This window comes from Microplitis mediator, chromosome 2 (genome assembly GCF_029852145.1).
Source record: "Microplitis mediator isolate UGA2020A chromosome 2, iyMicMedi2.1, whole genome shotgun sequence".
In the NCBI taxonomy this organism is placed as follows: Eukaryota; Metazoa; Arthropoda; class Insecta; order Hymenoptera; family Braconidae; genus Microplitis; species Microplitis mediator.
The window spans coordinates 9,861,457-9,885,516 of record NC_079970.1 but is presented as its reverse complement, the minus strand read 5'-3'; the positions used below and the strand labels follow the sequence as shown (position 1 = coordinate 9,885,516).

The 24,060-nt window shown below is 32.3% G+C and overlaps 1 protein-coding gene across 7 annotated transcripts in view; it reads left to right on the top strand.

The window, feature by feature from the left end:
* Positions 1–24,060, top strand: part of LOC130663729 (protein dissatisfaction-like) — a 69,710-nt gene that overhangs the window by 4,678 nt on the left and 40,972 nt on the right. For 2 of the 7 annotated variants that reach the window (XM_057463148.1, XM_057463149.1), the window contains exons 1-2: positions 14,430–14,757; positions 17,136–17,277. In XM_057463148.1, coding sequence (XP_057319131.1) covers positions 17,147–17,277 — 131 coding nt within the window. In that variant the 5' untranslated portion in view covers positions 14,430–14,757; positions 17,136–17,146. Of the gene's footprint in view, positions 1–14,426; positions 14,758–16,188; positions 16,321–17,135; positions 17,278–24,060 lie in introns of those variants that run through there. The other 5 variants (XM_057463144.1, XM_057463145.1, XM_057463147.1 and 2 more) reach the window with 4 other exon arrangements.

The window sequence follows — 24,060 nt, the reverse complement described above, 5'->3', positions numbered from 1 at the left end:
AATTACTAAATTTTGAGCATTTTTATTTTACTCTCCGTTTAACTAATATTAAAAGATTCATAATGTAATTTCTAAAAAATTTCTAGGAATAAATGACAAAAATTATAATTCGATAAATACCTAGTATAAGATAAAAATAATTTCAAATAAAGTATAAATCGGTGCATAGGTATATTTTTAACTAAATATAGTAACATGATCTTGTATAACTCGCGTATGCGGTTTGTGATTGACGTATCGTAAATTTACACACCTGTAAAACGCTTTTCCACCGTTCGAACCACATAATTATAGTTCAGGATTATAGTTCCCCCAATAATTATTATAATATCACTGTACTCCACTAGCACATATGTCATAAAAACGTTTGCATATGTTACGTTTGATTTCTATCAGGATACAAACATGCATTCATGTAATGAAAAATGACTTTATGTTAAACGGATTAAATGTTTAAAACTATTCATCAATCATCGAACAACATTGCCAATTTTAATAATTGAAAGTAAAAAATTATTTTTAATATTTTTTGTTTATTAAAATCGAAGAAAATAAAATTTATATGTTAGATATCGTTGAAACAGTTAAATATAAAAACAAAGTTACAAAGTTTCATTGAAACATATAGCGCTTATAGTAGAGGATGAAATTTTCTGAGTCATATGTTATATAGAATAAAGTCAATTATATGCCTGACTGTCACGCAATCACTGCTGTATATATATATATATATTATTTCTATACACATGCAAATCGAACATACGTGGCTGATGACGAAACATTTATAGTTTAGGATAAGCAAAAGTTTAAAGAGAAACTTAGTCAACTTTAAATAAACCCTTTTTTGTTTTCTGTGGTATTTGAAAAATTTTTAAATAATAATCTACATTATTTAGAGAATACGGAAAATTTCGTTCCAGCTATATCTGAATGATAGAACTCGTAAAAATGTTATTAAATTTGGTATCGTTGTAAATTTCTTGAGTTGAATTTGTCTTCTCATAGTTCTAACTCTTTTTTATTACTAACAAGGGAACATTCCCAGGTGTCCCCCTCCGATTTCGATATAACTGAGATATGTTATTCTCCGTCGAAATCTAAGACACGTACTTTTTTTTTATCGGCGGAAAAATCATCCATCAAAGTTTAGGCTCCAAAGGTGGGTTTTGCAAGTTTTAGAGAAAATTAGTGATAATTGAAAATGAACATTAACTTTAATTTTTTTCACAAAAAATTAATTTTTTTTAAGTAAAATATGTAATCGATAAAAAATTGAATTATTTTAAATAATTAATGAGTCAAGATATTATATACTTTCTAATAATCATTCTTCCACGCAGTGTAGAGAGGAATCCAAGTAATAATTTTTTAACTTTCCACTGTGAAAATTTAAAATTTTCAAAAAAAAAACAAGGAAGTTAGTGGTTTCGGTCAGATTTTCGAAAATCGAGTTTTCATCAGACGTCAAACGTTCTGAGGACCTAGGAAACTATTCTGATCATTTGCAGAATGATGTCCGAGTGTGTGTGTAAATTTTTTTTGTCCGACGATATTTTTGGAATGAATCTACGATTTTGAGCGTGCTTCGTGGTAATCAGAAGAGCTCATCAAGACTTAAAACTAATTAGATTTTGAAGTCGATCGGTCAAGTAGTTTACAAATTATACAAAAAATAAAAATTAAAAAAAAAAATTTTTTTGTTTGTTGCAATACTCGTAAATCGCTCGACCGATTTATTTCTAAGTTTGATCAAATGTAAGTCTCAACAAGCTCTTTCGATTGCCGCACAGCTCGTGACAATCGGTAGATTTTTACAAAGATACACGGAAAAGAGCAGTTGAAAAATTACAGTTTCTAAAGTAAAAAAGGCTTTCGGGGCAAAAATCTTTGAACATTAAAACTTAAACTATAATTTTAGAAATTTGTTATAGTAATACAATTTTAAGCAGCAAAGGGCATAGCCGGATTAATATAGGAATTCTGCCCCCATGGCTTTTTTGACTCAAACTTAGGGGGTCGATTTGGTGTCGAATGAAAATAATTCACCTCAATTTTTAGCTCTTTAACTCAAACGGTATTCGAGAATTTCAAAAAAACCTGTTTTTTCGAAATTATTTTTATTTTTATAGTAAAATTCGGAATTAATCAATGATGATTTTTTTCCTAATTCTTACGAGTCTAAAACATGAAAAAATCATATGATCGTGATTCTCAAACGGAAAGCCGATTTTTAACGGAGAAAAGAAAATTATAATCTTTTTTTTTTTTAGCCTTTTTGAAATATGTCACTCACCAAAATTCGTCAGAAAAAGTCTTTCATACTCCTCTATACTCAGGAATTTTTTTGAATTTTTTGAATTGGTGGAACAATTCAAAAAAAATTAAAAACTCATTTTTTTCTTAAAATCTTGCGTTTTAACAAACTTATATTTTTTTTTAGTACAAATAAATACGTAGGAAATTTTTTTTTACCAAAAATATATCTTTGCAAAAGATAAACATAAAAAATCAGTAGCCTACAGTCATTATAAGGGTTATTAATGATTCAAAAGACACTTAAAGGTAATACTTATTAGGGTGTCCCAAAAAAAAACAAATATATTTTTTTTCAACGTCTTATGAGCTCAAAAGTTACTTTATATTATAAAAAAAAACCCTCACCGAATTTCAGCCAGATATCTTTACAATTGAGCTATTGAAAAGGGAGTTCCTTTTTCCCACTTAAAATACAAGCGAAAATTTTTCATTTTAGTTTTTTGTTATTAAGACTATGAAAAAAAATTTTTTTTTCCAATTCCACCTGGTATAATTTCATAGGGAATTAAATTCTCTACAAAAAGTGCTTATACATTATGTACGTTGAACAAACTGGGAAAAAATCACTGGGTTTCAAAGATCAACAAAAATGTAGTTTCCTCAATGTTAATTTTTTAAAAATTATGTTTCATTTTTATTCCATCAAAAAATTTTTTTTTTCAAATTTTGACGAGCACATTCTTGTAGAAAATTTAATCTCCTACAAAAAGTATCTGTTATCATATATACGTCAAATGAATGAGTAAAAAGTTACAGGGCTTGAAATGTCAACGAAAAGTTAAGTTTAAAAAATATTAAATTTTTTAACTTAACTGTAAACGAAAAAGTGAACTTCATTTTTCGTTGACATTTAAAGACCTGTAACTTTTTTCTTATCCACTCGACGTATATAAGATGTTAAATATTTTTTGTAGGAAATTAAATTTCCTACAAGAACGTGCTTCTCAAAATGTGAAAAAAAAAATTTTGATAGAACAAAAATGAAAAATAATAAAAAATAATTTAACACAGATGAAACTGAATTTTTAGTTGATCTTTGAAGCCCCGTAACTTTTTCCCAGTTTGTTCAACGTACATAATGTATAAGCACTTTTTGTAGAGAATTTAATTCCCTATGAAATTATACCAGGTGGAATTGGAAAAAAAAATTTTTTTTCATAGTCTTAATAACAAAAAACTAAAATGAAAAATTTTCGCTTGTATTTTAAGTGGGAAAAAGGAACTCCCTTTTCAATAGCTCAATTGTAAAGATATCTGGCTGAAATTCGGTGAGGGTTTTTTTTTATAATATAAAGTAACTTTTGAGCTCATAAGACGTTGAAAAAAAATATATTTGTTTTTTTTTGGGACACCCTAATAAGTATTACCTTTAAGTGTCTTTTGAATCATTAATAACCCTTATAATGACTGTAGGCTACTGATTTTTTATGTTTATCTTTTGCAAAGATATATTTTTGGTAAAAAAAAATTTCCTACGTATTTATTTGTACTAAAAAAAAATATAAGTTTGTTAAAACGCAAGATTTTAAGAAAAAAATGAGTTTTTAATTTTTTTTGAATTGTTCCACCAATTCAAAAAATTCAAAAAAATTCCTGAGTATAGAGGAGTATGAAAGACTTTTTCTGACGAATTTTGGTGAGTGACATATTTCAAAAAGGCTAAAAAAAAAAAAGATTATAATTTTCTTTTCTCCGTTAAAAATCGGCTTTCCGTTTGAGAATCACCATCATATGATTTTTTCATGTTTTAGACTCGTAAGAATTAGGAAAAAAATCATCATTGATTAATTCCGAATTTTACTATAAAAATAAAAATAATTTCGAAAAAACAGGTTTTTTTGAAATTCTCGAATACCGTTTGAGTTAAAGAGCTAAAAATTGAGGTGAATTATTTTCATTCGACACCAAATCGACCCCCTAAGTTTGAGTCAAAAAAGCCATGAGGGCAGAATTCCCATACTAATCCGGCTATAATCTTTCACAGTTTAAATCAACAATATCGAGTTTGAAACTGTAATGTTTGTTATCTCTGTAAAATTTACTGATAAAAAATGTAATTTTTACAGTTTCAGACTCGCCCTTATAGGAAGAAACAATAGGCCCAAGCTTGGTCGAGGCTTGGCGCAAGACTTATTAACTCTAGGGAAAGCTTGAAATCCAAGCTTGGCCCAAGTCTGTCTAAGCATCGAAACGATTACACCCAGCCAAGCTTGAGTGACAGTGTTGTGCCAAGACAGCATCTTAGTATTGGCCCAATAACCAATGCCAGTATTGTGCCAAGATTGCATCTAAGTATTGGCTCAATATCGAGAGCCAGTATTGTGCCAAGACTGTTGCTAAATAAGCACCTATGCTTTTTAAAAATAAATTAAAAAAAAAAAAATATCAGTAGACATGTGCGTGATGGTAACATATGGAAATAAATTTGTACACAAAGAAATCAGGTGGATCGATGAAACCAATTTTTTTTTGCATTTGCTGGGTCTCGAACCTGGTCCTTCATGGCTGCTAGGCAAGCGTCTTATCCACTAGGCTGTTACGCTATTCACAGAAGCCAGGGGTTTTTAGGTACCATTTGTTATTTAGACTGGTAAACCAAGGCTTGTCACTTGAATAATGGCTGAACCTTGTCCCAAGACTGGCGAACGAAGGCTTGTCACTTGAGTATTGGCTGAACATTGGCTCAAGACTAGCAAACCAAGGTTTGTCACTTGAGTATTGGCTGAATCTTGGCCCAAGACTGGTAAACCAAGGCTTGTCAATTAAATGTCTGTTGAATCATGTCCCAAGACTGGCAAACCAAGGCTTGTCACTTGAGCATTGGCTGAACCTTGTCCCAAGACTGGCAAACCAAGGCTTGTCACTTGAGTATTGGCTGAACATTGGCTCAAGACTGGCAAACCAAGACTTGTCACTTGAACGTTAGTCGGATCTCGGACCAACCTTGGGAGGCCGAGCCTCGGTAGCCCAGTATTGTGTCAAGACTGGCCCCGTTGTCAATATTTTCTTTCCTACAAGGGCGGAGCGCTTTACTACTATACGAAACTGTAATTTTTTAACTGCTCTTTTTTCCGTGTATCGTCGAGCAAAATTACTTTTTTTTCAGTGAAATCTATATTATATCGGTCCAACTGTTTTTTTAACTCGAAGAGCTCAAAAGTTTACCAATAGTTACGTTTTCTGGTTTTCTGAGCTCGAGAACAGCGAAAAATTTTGGGATTGGCCCACAGGGTCAACCGTTTGTCAGATTTTTAACTTTCCGCTAAGAAAATTGAAAATTTCCGAAAATTTGGGAAGTTATTGGTTTCTCTCCGATTTCGATTTCTATCAGATCTTGACGTTTTGAGGTTCTAGGAAGCTATTCTTACTGATTTCACGATGATGTCCGACCGTATGTATGTGTGTACGTACGTATGTAAATATCTGTAACTTTTGAACGGATGAACCGATGTTGATCGTCAAGGTGGCATTTGACGCGGCTTGGCAATATCTAAAAGCTGTAAAACATTGAAATTGATCGGTAGGGTGCGTTCGGAGATATTCCATAAATAAAATTTCAAAAAAGTTTTTTTTTATAACTTGTAATGTGCTCGATGGATTGATTCCAAAATCTGATCAGCTTTAGAACTCAATAAAACGCGTCGATTGTCACCTTAACCGTCTCAATCGGTCAATTCGTTTGAGAGATATTGTTAAAGGAAAAATGGTAAAAAACATTTTTTTTTCGAAAATAACGGCATACAGAATTATTTTCGAGCTGAAGGAGCTCGAAAATAGTGGGAAGTTTTGGGGCTGCCCCGCAGGGCCAATCGATAGGCCGGTTTTTTTCATTGAATTGTAAAATGTAAATTAAATTATACGATTAATTCATTATGGCCCATAGTTATTTCTAATTTGTATATTTTTTGATTTTTTCATATAATTTAGACTATATAACTCTTTGTAAATTTAATTTATGAATTCTAATCTATATTACGAATTCACGATTGATATTAACAAAGAAAAAAAACTCATAAAAAAAAATGATTGACGTTGACAATAAATAATATACGTCAATATTAAAATACTCTCGTCACTAAAGTAATACTTGAACAAAGTGTATTATATAAATATAATGATATTTTTGTGAGCTAAATTTTATTTTTAAGCGATTAGTTGATTTTTTTTGTGTGATAAACGACACGTGACGTGACGTCGAAAAAAAATAAAAAATTAGCATATAAGTGTATCTCGAGGGTCGTGTGTACAAAGATGACTTAATTTTTTATGCGGGTTTTTCTCTTCAACACACCTTGCGTTTGTAAACTATCGAAAAGTCATTGAAATAACATTAAACTTATTTTTAATATTCACCGAACGTGACAAAAACGCTCTTCAAAATTCGTATGATAGATATAATAATAAAATTAATATTATTGTTATTGCATTATTAAAAATTTATTTTATAGTTCTATAAGTAACATTAACATTAAAGAATAAAGAAAGTATTTAAAAAGCAATTTAATAGCATAATATAAAATAAACTAGTTAAAATAGTTTGTAATGTTAATAGATAAAAATGAATGACAGAAACTATAAGTAAAGTATGATTTAATGAGGATAAAATTGGTTTGACTGTTGGATAATTTGTTTTATCGTGCCGTCATACTTCACCCTCGACTTTTTCACTCGATCCAACACCCCTGGGTTTCGATTTTTCGAACGTAACATATGTTACCAAGTATCGGCCCTGCTATACATACAATCGAAGTATATACATGCATGTGTTTATATTTGTTGACATCGCGAACGGGGTTAAATTATTCGCCCAATACAATTGTAGTCAGGGTTACTTTAACCTTAAATACAGGGAGTATTTTCATGTACTTAGGGGCTGACAGTATCTTGAGTTGACTTTTTTATGCCCACCTGCTGGATTTACTCTTACCTTGTAATTATTTAACACCTGCCGAAATCTTTTAAGATTTTTATGGTATATTTATTATACGTAGGAGAGACCCTAGTAGAAATAATCTAGACTTTACTCGATTTTAAACCAGTAACTGGCCAGAGATCCTGGCTAAAAACTAGAAATCCCGCCACCTACAATTAAGACGTACAAATTGGTCACACTAATATGTTTTTTGTACTAGTGTGTATGTGTGTGTGTTTTGTCCTGTTTAACCTATATTAAAAATTGCTATTTTTTTATTTTAATTATTTATGCTATTTATAATATGCTATATATAAAAATATTATTTTAATTATAGTTAATTTTTAAGTATGATTTATTAATTACATTTATATTTGAAATACAATGATGTTACCGTCTTTATAGTTTAATATTCGTAAATTAAATTTTGATTATTAATATCAATGAAAGACTAAATAAATAAATTTTATAGTAATTTTGTTTGTCAATCATTATTTTTATTTTAAGTTATTATTTATTTATTTCAATTAATTAATTTTTAATGTCTGTCAATGCGGATCAATATTTATTTATTTATTGATCTATATATCCATGCTTCAGGTTAGGTTTATCTATCTATTGCATAGAAATTTTTGGAGTAATTCGGAGAAAGATACATTAATTTGAATTAATTTTTAATTTGTCTGGGTATTTTTTAAAAAATCGTTTTATTTTTCCGAGGAACTGATAATTTTAATAACCTCAAAACCTAAAATTTTAAAGTGACAGTTTTTTGAAAGCCGCCATGTTTCTCTTGGATCTCTAGTAAAACTGGCCAGTTACTTGACAATAACTAGAGATTTCACTAGCCAGTTTCTGGTTTAAGTCTAGTAAAACTGGCCAGTTACTAGACAAAAACTCGATTTCATTTCTACTAGGGGACTTGAGTAAAATTAAAAACTTTGCATGAGCCAAAAAAAACGCTAATTATTTAAAATGCTTAATTAAAATTTTTATGAAAAAAAAATTAGCCAAGTTGGCTTGAAAAGTGCAACCTATTTAAAACTTTGAAAAGAAAGGAAAAATTTTTTTTTCTTATCTAAATTATTTAATTGAAAACCAAAAAATCTGATTATGAGGTAAAATGGACCACTCTTGAAAAGTTTTTGTCTTATCAATGAAGTTTCAATTATCGATAGATCAAGAACGAAAAATTTCAGAAATAATCATTTTCCTTATCATATATAATAGGGGAGCGTGGGGTCGCCCCGGTCACCTAAGAAATAAACCAAAATTTTTCGAATTATCCTTATTAGATCATAAAACGGACATTATCTTATTCTATGGAATCTAGAGATTCAAAGACACATACTCAAAAATGAAAGTATAAAAGTGAATAGAAATATTTGATGAATTAAAAAAATCGTAAGTTTTACCGGGGCGACCCGACGTGTCGGGTCGCCCCGGTCATTTGGCGGGTCATCCCGGTCGCTGTTAATTTCAAATCAAAAATTAAGAATCTAAAGTCGTATTGCTGAAATTTCATCAAACTAAAATTTTATTTGGTCAACTGAAACTTCAGAAGTAAAGAAAAAAATGTAATATTAATAATTAACAACATTTAATTTTTTTTTCCGTTTTCCGTACTCGGTTACAAGGCATCTATAATTTATTTATTTGTTCATTAATATTGTAACAAAAATGTTACGATGTTGTAGAAGAAAATGCCCCTGATGAACAAAAAAATTTTTAGCTTAAACTTTAAAAAAGCTTACCTCAATTAATTAATTGCTTATTAAATAAGATATTGATTAATATTTTTATTAAACAAACACACGAATTGTCAGTCGAAAAAACAAGTGAATGAATTGACCGTGGTGACCCCATAACTTTGATTGGTACGACCCCAACTAATTTTTGAGAAAATAAACTGAATTAAAAAAAAAAAGGATTGAGAATTATACTTTTATAAAAATTAAAATGGATTAAGAAATGTCTGTAGATTATATACATATCAATTATAAGCTCTTTTCTTCTTGTAAAATATATAAAAAACCTTACGATAATGTCCTTGATTTTTAGATCAAAAGTCGATAAATTTTTTATTTATTAATTATTATTAATAAGTAATGAATTTTCAACGTTACACAGAAAAAAGGATTTCTTGGTGCAAAAAATTTTTTCTTGTTCTAAGAAAATTTTTACTTGAACCAAGAAATTTTTTGTATTATAAAGTGAAAACTAAACTTTTCTTGGGGTAAGATAAAATTTTCTTGGAACAAGAAAAAAATTTTTTAGGCGAGAAAAAAATTCTTGAGCCAAGAAAAATTTTTGTCTTCAATTCATAATACAAAATATTTCTTGCCCCAAGAAATTCTTTTTTTCTGTGTAGGGCGCATTAGTTACCTCTAATTCAATGAGAGTATAAAATTAAATTAAATTCAAAATGTATTATATGATAGACTTTTCAAAATTTGAGTGACCGGGGTGACCCGCTAACCCGGGCGACCCCGCGCTCCCCTATACTAAATGTTCAAAAATATATCAGATCCTCACTTTTACGATCTTTTTTAATCACTGCATAATTTATTAAAATCGATTTGTTAGTTTAGAAACTATCGTCAACAAATATTGAAGAAATGACTATTCTCTGAATTTTTTTCGGATATTTCGAGGTCATGATCCAATTCAAAACTCCTTTCATTCTTTATCGTGATCACTTATACAATTAGTTCAGTTTAAATCTATGCGATTCTCTAAAAATAATTATACGAGAAAATTGGAAGTTGCATGTTTTTCAATTATTTGAGTTTTTGTTAATTTTCGTAGTTCGACGCGATAGCTAACTTTTTTTGAGCTTGATGGGCTCGAAAAACAGTTGGATTCAAGACTATTTTTGAGCTCGAAAATGAGTTCACAATAATGTTTTCGAGCTCAAGGAGATCGACAACACCCGAGTAAAAACAGAATTTGGCCGCACCACTGCCGAAACACCGCTGCACGGCATTTTAATCGCCAAAACACCACCGCACCATGACTGACCATTTGAATTTTTTTATGGTCGCCGAAGCACCGCCGCACCATAGCCGCGAATGTATAGTATTTTCTATATAGTATTCTTTCAATCTCATATAGCACAAGTAAACTTAGCAGTCATTGTCGGTAGTGTAGCCTAGTCGTTAAAGCGTCGGTCTTTCGTTCGTAAGGTCCCGGGTTCGAATCCCAATAAATCGTGTGCGGTCGGTTGATATTTATTTTTCCCTAAATTAAAAATTTCTACTCGGTTAGAAATTGATTTAATCACAAATCTGATTGATTCCCGTATCATCAAAAAAAGTTGAGTAAGTCTTTTTTTTTTAATTTAGTTGAAATTTCTATACATGGCTTTGTATATATTGGAAATTTTAATATATGGCCATATATAATTCACTTTTACCGGACAACTAAATAACCATTTGATGAATACAATTATTTATATTCTATCCAATCAAATAGAATAATAATAATAAGAATAATAGTATAAATGCTTCGGCTGTGGTGCGGCGGTGCTGGGAGATTTTTTTCGAAGCGGGAGGCGGAATTGTCCGCCAAATGGCGGTGGTTCGGCGATCAACTTAAAATTATTTTTTTGTCAAAAAATTAGAATTTCATTTTTACTCGGGCAGCGGGAAGTTTTGGGGTAGGCCCGCAAGGTTACCGTTTTCTGGATTTTTAACTTCCCGCTAAGAAAATTGAAAATTTTCAAAAATTCGGGAAGTTATGGGTTTCGGTCCGATTTTCGAAAACCGAATTTCTATCAGATTTTCACGTTTTGAGGTTCTAGGAAGCTATTCTGACTAATTTCACGATGATGTCCGAGTGTATGTAATAGGGTGGTCCGTTTGGAACGACTATTTTTTTTTTTTCGCTCCCACTGAAAAATATTGTTGTAGACATTGAAAAAAAAATTCTCTGAAAGTTTTAGCTCTTAATTTTAATTCTAAGTACTTTACATTTGATTTTGAAATTTTCCCATTTAAAATACATAGGAAAGTTGGGATTCTTTTTTAAATTCTCTATAACTCAGCCGCATTTTAAGTTATCGAGTCGCCGTTTGCGGCATTTTTTAGGTAATTTGATACTCTTCAAAAGTCTCCTTAATAGTTTTACTCGGACTCTAATTGTTTTTTCTGTATTGGTTCTGAAAATAATTTTTTTAATAATAATTCAGGTTTTTAGTTGATATTAACTAAATAACGAAATTTGAAGAAAAAGTGCAGATAACGATTTTTTAGGAAATTTTATTCGCTACAAAAAAGGTCCTTTTAGTTAAGTGGCTCAAGTTCTTCGTTCACGTGATATAGAGATTTCAGTAATTTTGTAAATAAAATATTTGTCAAAAAATTCCACCAAATGTTATTTCATTTCAATTTTAAATCAGTAAATAATTTTCCTTTCATTAATTTAATCCAGTCATTAAAATCAGAAGGGGTCAAATTGATGAACTTCGGAAAAATTTTTGACAAATATTTTATTTACAAAATTACTAAAATCCCTATATCACGTGAACGGAGAACTTAAGCTACTTAACTAAGAGGACTTTTTTTGTGGCGAATAAAATTTCCTAAAAAATCGTTATCCGCACTTTTTCTTCAAATTTCGTTATTTAGTTAATATCAACTAAAAACCCAAATTATTATTAAAAAAATTATTTTCATTACCAATATAGAAAAAACAATTAGAGTCCGAGTAAAACTATTAAGGAGACTTTTGAAGAGTATCAAATTTCCTAAAAAATGCCGCAAACGGCGACCCGATAACTTAAAATGCGGCTGAGTTATAGAGAATTAAAAAAAAAATCCCAACTTTCCCATGTATTTTAAATGGGAAAATTTCAAAATCAAATGTAAAGTACTTAGAATTAAAATTAAGAGCTAAAACTTTCAGAGAATTTTTTTTCAATGTCTACAACAATATTTTTCAGTGGGAGCGAAAAAAAAAATCGGTCTGTCAGTTGACCCGGCGGGCCAGCCCCAAAACTTCCCGCTGTTTTCGAGCTCGCTGGGCTCGAAAACATTATTGTGAATATATTTTCGAGCTCTTCGAGCTCGCAAATACTTTTGTATGCCATTGTTTTGTAAAAAACCATTTTTTAGCATTTCTTTCTTCCACGATATCTCGCGAACGAATCAACCGATTTTGATGGTTGAGGTGGCAATCGACGCGTTTTATCAAGTTCTAAAGCTGGTCGAATTTTGAAATTGATCTACTCAGCCGTTTTTGAGAAATTTCAAAAAAACCAAGGAAAAAATTTTTTTTGAATTCTTTCGTCAACGGTTTCTCTTGAACGAATGAACCGATTTTGATGGTTGAGGTGGCATTCGACGCGGCTTATAGAGTTTTAGAGCTGATTAGATTTTGGAATCAATCCATCGAGCAAATTGGAAGTTATCCAAATAAAACATTTTTGAAAAAATTTTATTTTTGAAATATCTCTGAACGCACCCTACCGATTAAGTTCAAATTTCTACGGCCTCAAGACATTAACAAGCCGCGTCGAATGACACCTCAACGATCAAAATCGGTTCATCCGTTCAAGAGTTATGAATATTTACATACATACATACGTACGTACATACGTACGTACGTACACACATACATACACTCGGACATCATCGTGAAATTAGTCAGGATAGCTTCCTAGGACCTCGAAACGTCGACATCTGATGGAAATTCGATTTTCGTAAATCGGACCGAAACCAATAACTTCCCGAATTTTTGAAAATTTACAATTTTCTTAGCGGGAAGTTAAAAAATAGTCGTTCCAAACGGACCACCCTAGTATGTATGTGTGTACGTACGTACGTAGGTATATATGTTAATATCTATAACTCTTGAACGGATAAACCGATTTTGATCGTTAAGCCGTCATTCGACGCGGCTTGTTAATATCTAAAAGCCGTGCAAAATTGAGCTTGATTGGTCAAGTGCGTTCGAAGATATTACAAAAATAAAATTTTTTCAAAAATGTTTTTTTTTAGATAACTTGTAATGTGCTCGATGGATCGATTCCAAAATCTAATCAGCTCTAAAACTTTATAAGCCACGTCAAATGCCACCTCAACCATCAAAATCGGTTCATTCATTTAAGAGAAACCGTTGACGAAAGAATTCAAAAAAAATTTTTTTTTTAGTTTTTTTGAAATTTCTCAAAAACGACTGAGTAAATCAATTTCAAAAGTTGACCAGCTTTAGAACTTGATAAAACGCGTCGATTGCCACCTCAACCGTCTTAATCGGTCAGTTTGTTTGAGAGATATCGTTGATAAAAGATATACTGAAAAACGTTTTTTTTTTAATATCTCCAAAAAAATTGAATCAATCGATTTCAAAATCTAATCAGCTCAAGAATTCAATAAAACGCGTCGATTGCTACCTTAACCGTCTCAATCGTTCAATTCGTTTAAGAGATATCGTTGGAGAAAAAATGGTAAAAAATGTTTTTTTCGAAAATAACGGCATACAAAAGTATTTTCGAGCTCGAAAACGTATTCACAACAATGTTGTCGAGCTCAAGGAACTCGAAAATAGCGGGAAGTTATAGGGCTGGCCTGCAGGGTCAACCGATAGACCGATTTTTTTTTTTTTTAATAGTGGCCGATTTCACCTGATATCGAACTTTTTTCTGTTTTCAATGAAATAATTCGGATACCAAACATTTGAAAAAAAAAAAAAAAAAAAACTATAAAGTGTCTCACTATCTAGAGTGATTAAATTGCCTTATTATATTTTTTACAAACCATGACTAAGCATTATAAATTATTATACAATAAATAATTTATTTTTTCTTAAAAATAGTGTGTTATTTTTTCCCAATCTCTTCGATATAAATTTTTTTTTTCAAAAATTTTGTTGAAAATTCAGTTGGGATATGTTGCTAAAGTCACTCATATTTTAAACAAAATAATTCTTATTTTGTATTTTATTAATAAAAAAATTAAAAATTAAATAAAATAAATAAATTTATTACTTTATAACAAAATATCATCATAACATCTATCTAAAATTTTAATTTTAAATGGTCTGTCGTCCATCATAAAAGTCACTACAAAAAAGGGTGTTCTGAGCACAAGTATAAGAAGGGGTATAGTGAAAAAAAAAAACAATTCATGACCAGTAATAATACTAGTTACAACAGGGGGTATATACCCTTCTTTCTTTTATCGTTTACAGTTGTCGGTACATATGTATATAAATATATCAGTCAGCGTGCGGTTGAAAGCCGGCGTACTCTACTACCTTAGTTGCCACAGCGGCTGCTTCGGTGTTTGCATTATTGAGCTTGAGAAAACCACAGGTGGAAAAGACCTTCCGGGAGCTTCTATTAGCTCGTTCGAGGGCGCATGGATATCAGGAACGCCAAGGGGGCGAATGCACGTGCGAGGGCCGTCCAAATACTAGAATAGTGGATTCATATGTAGTTTTGCGTGAGTGTGTGAGTTAAAGAAAAGTCACTTTGGATTTTGTTGGAGGGATGAGGATTCAAGGGCAATTATCAACCTTCAAGTGACGTATGTTTTGTATCCTATTTTATATGACTTTGTCCTTTTGTGGTCATGGTAACAGTGGAAAAAGGTTAAAAACAATTAACAATTTTTTGAAATAACATTTTAGTGGACTATAACTTTAATCTATTGAATATATTAAAGTTTTGATCAGGGTTAGTAACAACAATAGTTCAAGACTTATTGAGGAAACCCAGGATAAAATGAAACAAATCGATTAGTTTAAACAATCCGGACACTTTAAAATTTTTAGTCACGATATATACATAAATATCTGAAGTAAAATCAGCAACTATTGAAAAAATAACAAAAAATATTTTTTTGCTTGAATTTTTTTTCGTTAATCCATGACAATTAAAGCTTATTATTCGATAATTACATCAATAAATCAACAAAGTTTCAATATAGTAGCCTATTTTTACCAGATTAAACTTTATTCAGTTTTCAATAAAATAATTTAAAAAATAAACATTGAAAAAAATAAGCATTTTGAAACAAACAAATCGTTCTTATTTTTAAGAATTTCGTCTTATTTTACCCCGGGATCTCTTATATTTAATGAAAAAAAACTTTGTGTCACAAGTTATGAATTTGATATCGTTAAACTATAGATATGTTTTTTTTTGTTGTGGTAAATTTGTCTATAGATAGGAGAAAAAGTAAATGGTTACATATGTTAAATGATATTTAATAAAGCGATAGAATAATCTGACGTATATCACTTACTGAGGGAATAAACTAAAATCTAATGGTAATAATTGTGAGTAAATCGATCAACATTTGTGTAGACCAATCGATGATTGTATTCACTGAGCAATTGTCTAGCGAAACACAAGAACAAGCGATTATCTTATTTAATAATCAAGTAGTAGCTTATGGTATGACATGATAGTATAGTAACTATATATACTTGTCTATAGAACATACTCACCAATTGTTGCTTTATAAATTTACTTCATTGAGCAGACAAATTCTATAGTCTATGTGGAAGAAACAAAAAAAAACTTTCAATAACAATGTGAGGAAATTAGTTTTTCTAATTCGTTTTTAAATTTATGTCTAGGAGACCGAGACAAGAGGGCTCATCTATAAGCAAGCCATTTCTCCCTGGGACTTTAATCGGATACGAATTGTTGTGATCTACTTCAAGCAAGTTTAACTTCATTCAAAAAAGATTTAAAAAAAAAAAATCCGTAATTTTCAATATTTTTAATTTGACAATACCTTTGATTTGATTAGTGTTTTCAAACTTGAAAACTGTATATATTATATTGAACTTGAAAAAATCAAGACATCGAAAATACTTAGTAAAAAAGCGTATTTAGAATTTTTATTCACGATTATGTTATAAAAATCAATGTAATCAGATAGAAATCAATGTCAGTGATTGAAATACGAATTTCAATAATTTTCGACTAAGGTCAAAGCATTTTTATATGATGTAACGGAGAAAAATGTTAAAAAAGGGGTTTTATTCAATTTTTTTGTCGGTAATATTGTACTTAAACTAAAGAACGAATTGCATTACATTATGTGGTGATCGAAAAAGACTATAAAGGCAAAGAGTTGGTAAGATTTGGAACACATTTTAGTACATTGTATTACGATTTATCCGGGAAAAATGGCATAAATTGATATTTTTTGAACTTTTCGACGTCGATATCTTTTGAACCAATCAACCGATTTTGATATTCATTGTGACAATCAACGCGTTTTATTAAGTTCTAAAAGCTGATAAAATTTAAAAAATAATTAATTCCGTCGTTTCGAATATATTTGCGAAAAACCGTTTTCTTACCATTTCTTTTTCTGACGATATCTCTCGAACGAACTATAGCCAATTAAGATGGTTGAGGCGGCAATCGACGCCATCTATTAATTTCTAGAACTGATTAGGTTTTCAAGTCGATCGTTCAAGTCGTTTCTGAGAAATTAACAGACTTTTTTTTTTTCGTAATTCGCCAATATTTTCGAGTCTACTCGATCGAATGATCTGAAATTTTCAAGAAAGTTGACGGCCGACAAACTCTTTCGATTGCCGCGAGAACCTTTCAAATCGGTTGAGTAGTTAAAAAGTTATAAAGACTTTACACATACGCACACACACACACACACACACACACGCGCGTAATGCATACAGACACTCAGACATCCTTATGACAATAGTTAGATAGCTTCCTAGGACTTCAAAATGTCGACATCTGATAACTCGATTTTCGAAAAGCGGGGTGAAAACAATAACTTCCCGATATTTCAAAAATTTACACTTGTCTTAGCGGAAAGTTTAAAATATTTCAATATGATTAATATTTTTTAAAGTCAACTTTTATATTGAATTTAATTCTTATAAATGTATTGATTCGATTTTATATATATGTTAACAGATTAAGGAGTGATGGAAGAGCATAACCGAGACTCAACACTCTGTAAAGTATGTGGAGACAAAGCATCGGGAAAACACTATGGTGTGTCAAGTTGTGATGGTTGTCGAGGCTTTTTTAAACGGTCAATCCGTAGGTATGCCAGGTAATTATAATTTTTTAGCATTATTCTAGTGAAAAATGAGATATTAAAAGCAGGGTTGCCAGAAGTGTTCGACAGAAAGCAGCGTAACCTTACAGAAAAAACGCACACTAACAATAAAAACCACCCAATGTTAATAATTTTAAATAAATAGCTCGAGGAGCTCGAAAACATAATTGTTAATACATTTTTGAGTTCTTCAAGCTCAAAAATAGTAATAGTGCACATTCCATTACAAGAATTCAAGTAATAAACAATAACAAAAAAAAAATCTCTTCGAGCTCGAAAATACCCTTGGATGCCAATGTTTTCTTATGAGCTTTTCGAACTTGAACTCATTATAGTTCATTATATCATGATTTATTGGGGGAAAATGACATATAGTATATTACACTACAAGGGAAGAAAGTTGAAATTCCTGCCCTGTGTGATAAGATGCCCGAGGCGAAGCCGAGGGCATCATGATACACAGGGCAGGGCTTTCAATTATCTTCCCGTGTGGTGTATACGATTTTTCTTTATACCTGGTCGAAAGTACGTTTATTAATTACATTTTTGAATACTATAAACAATACAACCACGTTCTGCCTTCAGCTGACAGGTCGGCCATGTTTTTTTTATTTGCTCCCTATTGACGCGCCTCTTTCGGACATACATAAAACTTTAATTTTTTTCCGTCTCTCTTTTTTTTTTGTTGCGTTTTTGCTGCCTGCCCCGCGACATTTGAAAGCACGAGCGAAGCGAGTGCGTCTGGTCGGCGGGGGCAGGCATCAAAAACAAAACAAAAAAAAAGACATAATTATACTTATAAAAAATAAAAAATAACTATTTTTTTTCGAAAGAAATAAATTTATGCCTATAAACAAGATTTTTTTCCTGCCAATAAATAATATATAAATAAATACATAAACTTTCAATAATTAACTTCGTCTCTGCATCAAAATCTTTTATCACCTCATTCTCGTTCATAGATTCATCCGATGAAACTTTTTCATTCATCTTATCATTGTTATTACACTGTTTAATTAAAATATTACATACAACGAGACACAAAAATACTGACGCATATATAAAGCAACGATCTACGACGTTATCGTGAAAAATTTTATTTATAAAGTGGTAGACGATCACTAGATGGCAGCAACCGGCTGTTACTGTAGGCACGAAAAAATTTTTTTCTCCCGACGATATAAGTGAGGCGCGTGTAACTCCACCAGGAGAGGGAAATAAGACTTTAGGCCTCAAAATTAGGGAGGGAAGTGCGTACTTTCGACTAAGGTATAAAGAAATAGTATATTACACTACAAGGGAAGAAAGTTGAAATTCCTGCCCTGTGTGATAAGATGCCCGAGGCGAAGCCGAGGGCATCATGATACACAGGGCAGGGCTTTCAATTATCTTCCCGTGTGGTGTATACGATTTTTCTTTATACCTGGTCGAAAGTACGTTTATTAATTACATTTTTGAATACTATAAACAATACAACCACGTTCTGCCTTCAGCTGACAGGTCGGCCATGTTTTTTTTATTTGCTCCCTATTGACGCGCCTCTTTCGGACATACATAAAACTTTAATTTTTTTCCGTCTCTCTTTTTTTTTTGTTGCGTTTTTGCTGCCTGCCCCGCGACATTTGAAAGCACGAGCGAAGCGAGTGCGTCTGGTCGGCGGGGGCAGGCATCAAAAACAAAACAAAAAAAAAGACATAATTATACTTATAAAAAATAAAAAATAACTATTTTTTTTCGAAAGAAATAAATTTATGCCTATAAACAAGATTTTTTTCCTGCCAATAAATAATATATAAATAAATACATAAACTTTCAATAATTAACTTCGTCTCTGCATCAAAATCTTTTATCACCTCATTCTCGTTCATAGATTCATCCGATGAAACTTTTTCATTCATCTTATCATTGTTATTACACTGTTTAATTAAAATATTACATACAACGAGACACAAAAATACTGACGCATATATAAAGCAACGATCTACGACGTTATCGTGAAAAATTTTATTTATAAAGTGGTAGACGATCACTAGATGGCAGCAACCGGCTGTTACTGTAGGCACGAAAAAATTTTTTTCTCCCGACGATATAAGTGAGGCGCGTGTAACTCCACCAGGAGAGGGAAATAAGACTTTAGGCCTCAAAATTAGGGAGGGAAGTGCGTACTTTCGACTAAGGTATAAAGAAATAGTATATTACACTACAAGGGAAGAAAGTTGAAATTCCTGCCCTGTGTGATAAGATGCCCGAGGCGAAGCCGAGGGCATCATGATACACAGGGCAGGGCTTTCAATTATCTTCCCGTGTGGTGTATACGATTTTTCTTTATACCTGGTCGAAAGTACGTTTATTAATTACATTTTTGAATACTATAAACAATACAACCACGTTCTGCCTTCAGCTGACAGGTCGGCCATGTTTTTTTTATTTGCTCCCTATTGACGCGCCTCTTTCGGACATACATAAAACTTTAATTTTTTTCCGTCTCTCTTTTTTTTTTGTTGCGTTTTTGCTGCCTGCCCCGCGACATTTGAAAGCACGAGCGAAGCGAGTGCGTCTGGTCGGCGGGGGCAGGCATCAAAAACAAAACAAAAAAAAAGACATAATTATACTTATAAAAAATAAAAAATAACTATTTTTTTTCGAAAGAAATAAATTTATGCCTATAAACAAGATTTTTTTCCTGCCAATAAATAATATATAAATAAATACATAAACTTTCAATAATTAACTTCGTCTCTGCATCAAAATCTTTTATCACCTCATTCTCGTTCATAGATTCATCCGATGAAACTTTTTCATTCATCTTATCATTGTTATTACACTGTTTAATTAAAATATTACATACAACGAGACACAAAAATACTGACGCATATATAAAGCAACGATCTACGACGTTATCGTGAAAAATTTTATTTATAAAGTGGTAGACGATCACTAGATGGCAGCAACCGGCTGTTACTGTAGGCACGAAAAAATTTTTTTCTCCCGACGATATAAGTGAGGCGCGTGTAACTCCACCAGGAGAGGGAAATAAGACTTTAGGCCTCAAAATTAGGGAGGGAAGTGCGTACTTTCGACTAAGGTATAAAGAAAAAATGTTTTTTTTCAACCCTTGGTCGTCGATATTTTTTAAACTAATTGACGGATTTTGATGTTCAATGTATTAGGAATCAGCGCGTTTTATTTTGAGTTTTCGACCTCATTAAACATTTGAAATTATTAGTGCAGTCGTTTCAAAGATATTCGCGAACAACCTTTTTTTACCATTTCTTTTTCCGACGATATTTCTCGAACGAATTACCCGACTAGAAATTTTAGTTAGGCAGTGATTAGGCCCGAATAAGGCATGCCAAATTCCAGACTTGCGCCAAATGAGGCAACCAAACTAGGTCGAGATCCCGAAAGTAACGCAGTTGCGAGGCCCTGCCTAATTTTGCTTCCTTCTTAGGCAGCGGTTTGGAAACCATACTTGCTGGTGGTAGCTTAAACCGAGTTCGCGCCAAATGAGGCAACCGCATAAAGCTCGCATCGTATACAAGCCCTATGCTTATACATAGAAATAGGCAATATATGGTCCGGTATGACTGTAATGACCATATAATTTTGCTTAACTAAATTGAAAAATAAAAAATATTTTTTTTTTTTTTTCATCGTTTAAAATTATTTTTGCCGGGCAGTTATCATCAGATGTGCTAATTTAATGTTATTTTAATGCCCAATCAAATTAGAAATTTTTAATTCAAGAAAAAACGCGAAACTTATCAAGGACCGATATCGTGGGATTCGAACTCGGGATCCTACGCACGAAAGACCGACGCTTTAACTACTATGTTACACTACCGACTGTGGCTCCTAAGTTTATTTATGCTATTTAAATATTATTCGGCACCAGCCAGGAATTCCAAAGATATACCTAACTTAGGCAATGACGAAGATTTTCCAAATAACAGCCAAATTGGACATACCTAGCTTTTGCAAGCCTTCAGTCATCCTCATTGCGTTATAGTCAGGAATTCCAAAGATACACTGAACTTACGCCCAACCAGAAACTCCTAATAACAACCAAGTTTGGAAAAGTGTCAGTATATTGAGTTTCAACTTTTCTCATAAGGAACGGACAAGGTTCAAATTAGGCTTGCCGTATTTCGGAAAGCCTCATTCGTCCCGAATCGGTATTCCAGCATGCCGCACTGGAATTCCAGTTGGGTATATATATAGTCTAGCTACCACTGCTACCTACCAGTCAAGAATTCCAATATTAGGACTGAGTGCAACCTTGCCACACACTTTCCTAGTTTTGTCTGACTTTGGCATACCAAACTTCGGTAAACCTTAGGTTACCATTGCTACCTACCAGTCTGGAATTCCAATAGTATGCCGTACTTCGGCAATGCCACAGAGTTTCATGATCAAAATCGAGTCTGGAATTTATTCGGCATGTCAATGTTCGTTTTGCCTCATGAAAATCTGATAAGGTACGAATCAGGCTTGCCTTAGTTAGGCAAGCCTAGTTCGGGCCAAACTGATTTTTCGGCAAGCCTCACCAAAATTTCTAGTCGGGTAAGCGATTGAGATGGTTAAGGTGGCAATCGACGCGCTTTACTGAGTTTTAAAGCTAATCAGATTTTGAAAATGTTTGATTTAGTCGTTTCAAAGATATTTGTGAAAAACCGTTTTTTACCATATCTTTCTCCGACGATATCTCTCGAACGAATAAGCCAATTTAGATGGTTGAGGCGGCAATCGACGTGTCTTATCGAGTTCTAGAGCTGATCAGATTTTGAAGTCGATCGTTGAAATCGTTTTAAGTCAAAAGTCTGAAAATCCCATGCTATTTAAATGAGAAATATAAAATTATTTCGGCACGGTTTAATGTGAAAATTAAGAGCCTGTTAGGGCCAGTTTTTCAAACCGAGTTTATTTTTATCCGGGTTTGAATTAATATTGCTAGTATATCTATATATTAATAATAAGGTGAAAGCACCAATTATTGACGGGGGTCCAATTATTGACGCCCTATCCTATTTTAGAACATATTTAATTACCTACTATATTAATAATGATCGTATGCATTTTTAAACAATCTGTATAATTTAAGAAATCGAAAAAAATTATTGTTAGTGAAAAATATTAAATATTCATTAATAAAAAAAATAAAATTCATTCGAGTCTATCGAAACAGCTTGTGAGCGTCAATTTTCTTAACTATTGCGGTTAGAAAAGCAGTATTTGGAAATGATGATTTTCAAGTATTTTTAACTTCCCGCTAAGAAAATTGTAAATTTTCAAAAATTCGGGAAGTTATTGGTTTCGGTCCGATTTACGAAAATCGAATTTTCATCAGATGTCGACGTTTTGAGGTCCTAGGAAGCTATTCTGACTAATTTCACGATGATGTCCGAGTGTATGTATGTATGTATGTATGTACGTACGTATGTAAATACCTGTATATTTTGAACGGATGAACCGATTTTGAACTTTAAAGTGTCATTTGACGCGACTTGTCAATATCTTGAAGCTGAAAGAAAATTGAGCTTGATCGGTAGGGCTCGTTCAGAGATATTCCAAAAATAAAATTTTTTCAAAAATGTTTTATTTTGGATAACTTTTAATGTGCTCGATGGATTAATTCCAAAATAGACTGGGCTCTAGAGCTTTATAAGCCGCGTCGAATGCCACCTCAACCATTAAAATCGGTTCATTCGTTCAAGAGAAACCGTTGTCGAAAGAATTTAAAAAAATCGGTCAATCGGTTAACCCTGCGGGCCAGCCCCAAAACTTCCCGCTGTTTTCGAGGTCGTTGAGCTCGAAAACATTATTGTGGATACATTTTCGAGCTCTTCGAGCTCGAAAATACTTTTGTATGCCATTGTTTTCTAAAAAAAACATTTTTTAGCATTTCTATCTCCCACGATATCTCGCGAACGAGTTAACCGATTTTGATAGTTAAGGCGGCAATCGACGCGTTTTATTAAGTTCTAGAGCTGATTAGATTTTAAAATCGAATGATTCAATTTTTCTGTAGATATCTAGAAAAAAACGTTTTTCACTATTTTTAATCAACCATATCTCGTAAACGAATTGACCGATTACCCTTGTAGGAAAAAAAATATTGACAACGGGGCCAGTCTTGGCACAATAGTGGGCTACCGAGGCTCGGCCTCCCAAGGTTGGTCCGAGATCCGACCAACGTTCAAGTGACGAGTCTTGGTTTGCCAGTCTTGGGACAAGGTTCAGCCATTATGCAAGTGACAAGCCTTAGTTTACCAGTCTAAATAACAAATAGTACCTAAAAACCCCTGGCTTCTGTGAATAGCGTAACAGCCTAGTGGATAAGACGCTTGCCTAGCAGTCATGAAGGACCAGGTTCGAGACCCAGCAAATGCAAAAAAAAAAATTAGTTTCATCGATCCACCTGATTTCTCTGTGTACAAATTTATTTCCATATCTTGCCATCCCGCACATGTCTACTAATATTTTTTTTTTTTTTTAATTTATTTTTAATAAGCATAGGTGCTTATTTAGCAACAGTATTGGCACAACACTGGCTCTCGATATTGGGCCAATACTTAGATGCAGTCTTGGCACAACACTGTCACTCAAGCTTGGCTGGGTGTTATCATTTCGATGCTTAGACAGACTTGGGCTAAGCTTGGATTTCAAGCTTTCCCCAGAGTTAATAAGTCTTGCGCCAAGCCTCGGCCAAGCTTGGGCCTATTGTTTCTTCCTATATGGGTAAGACGGTCGAGGTGGCAATCGACGTGTTTTATTGAG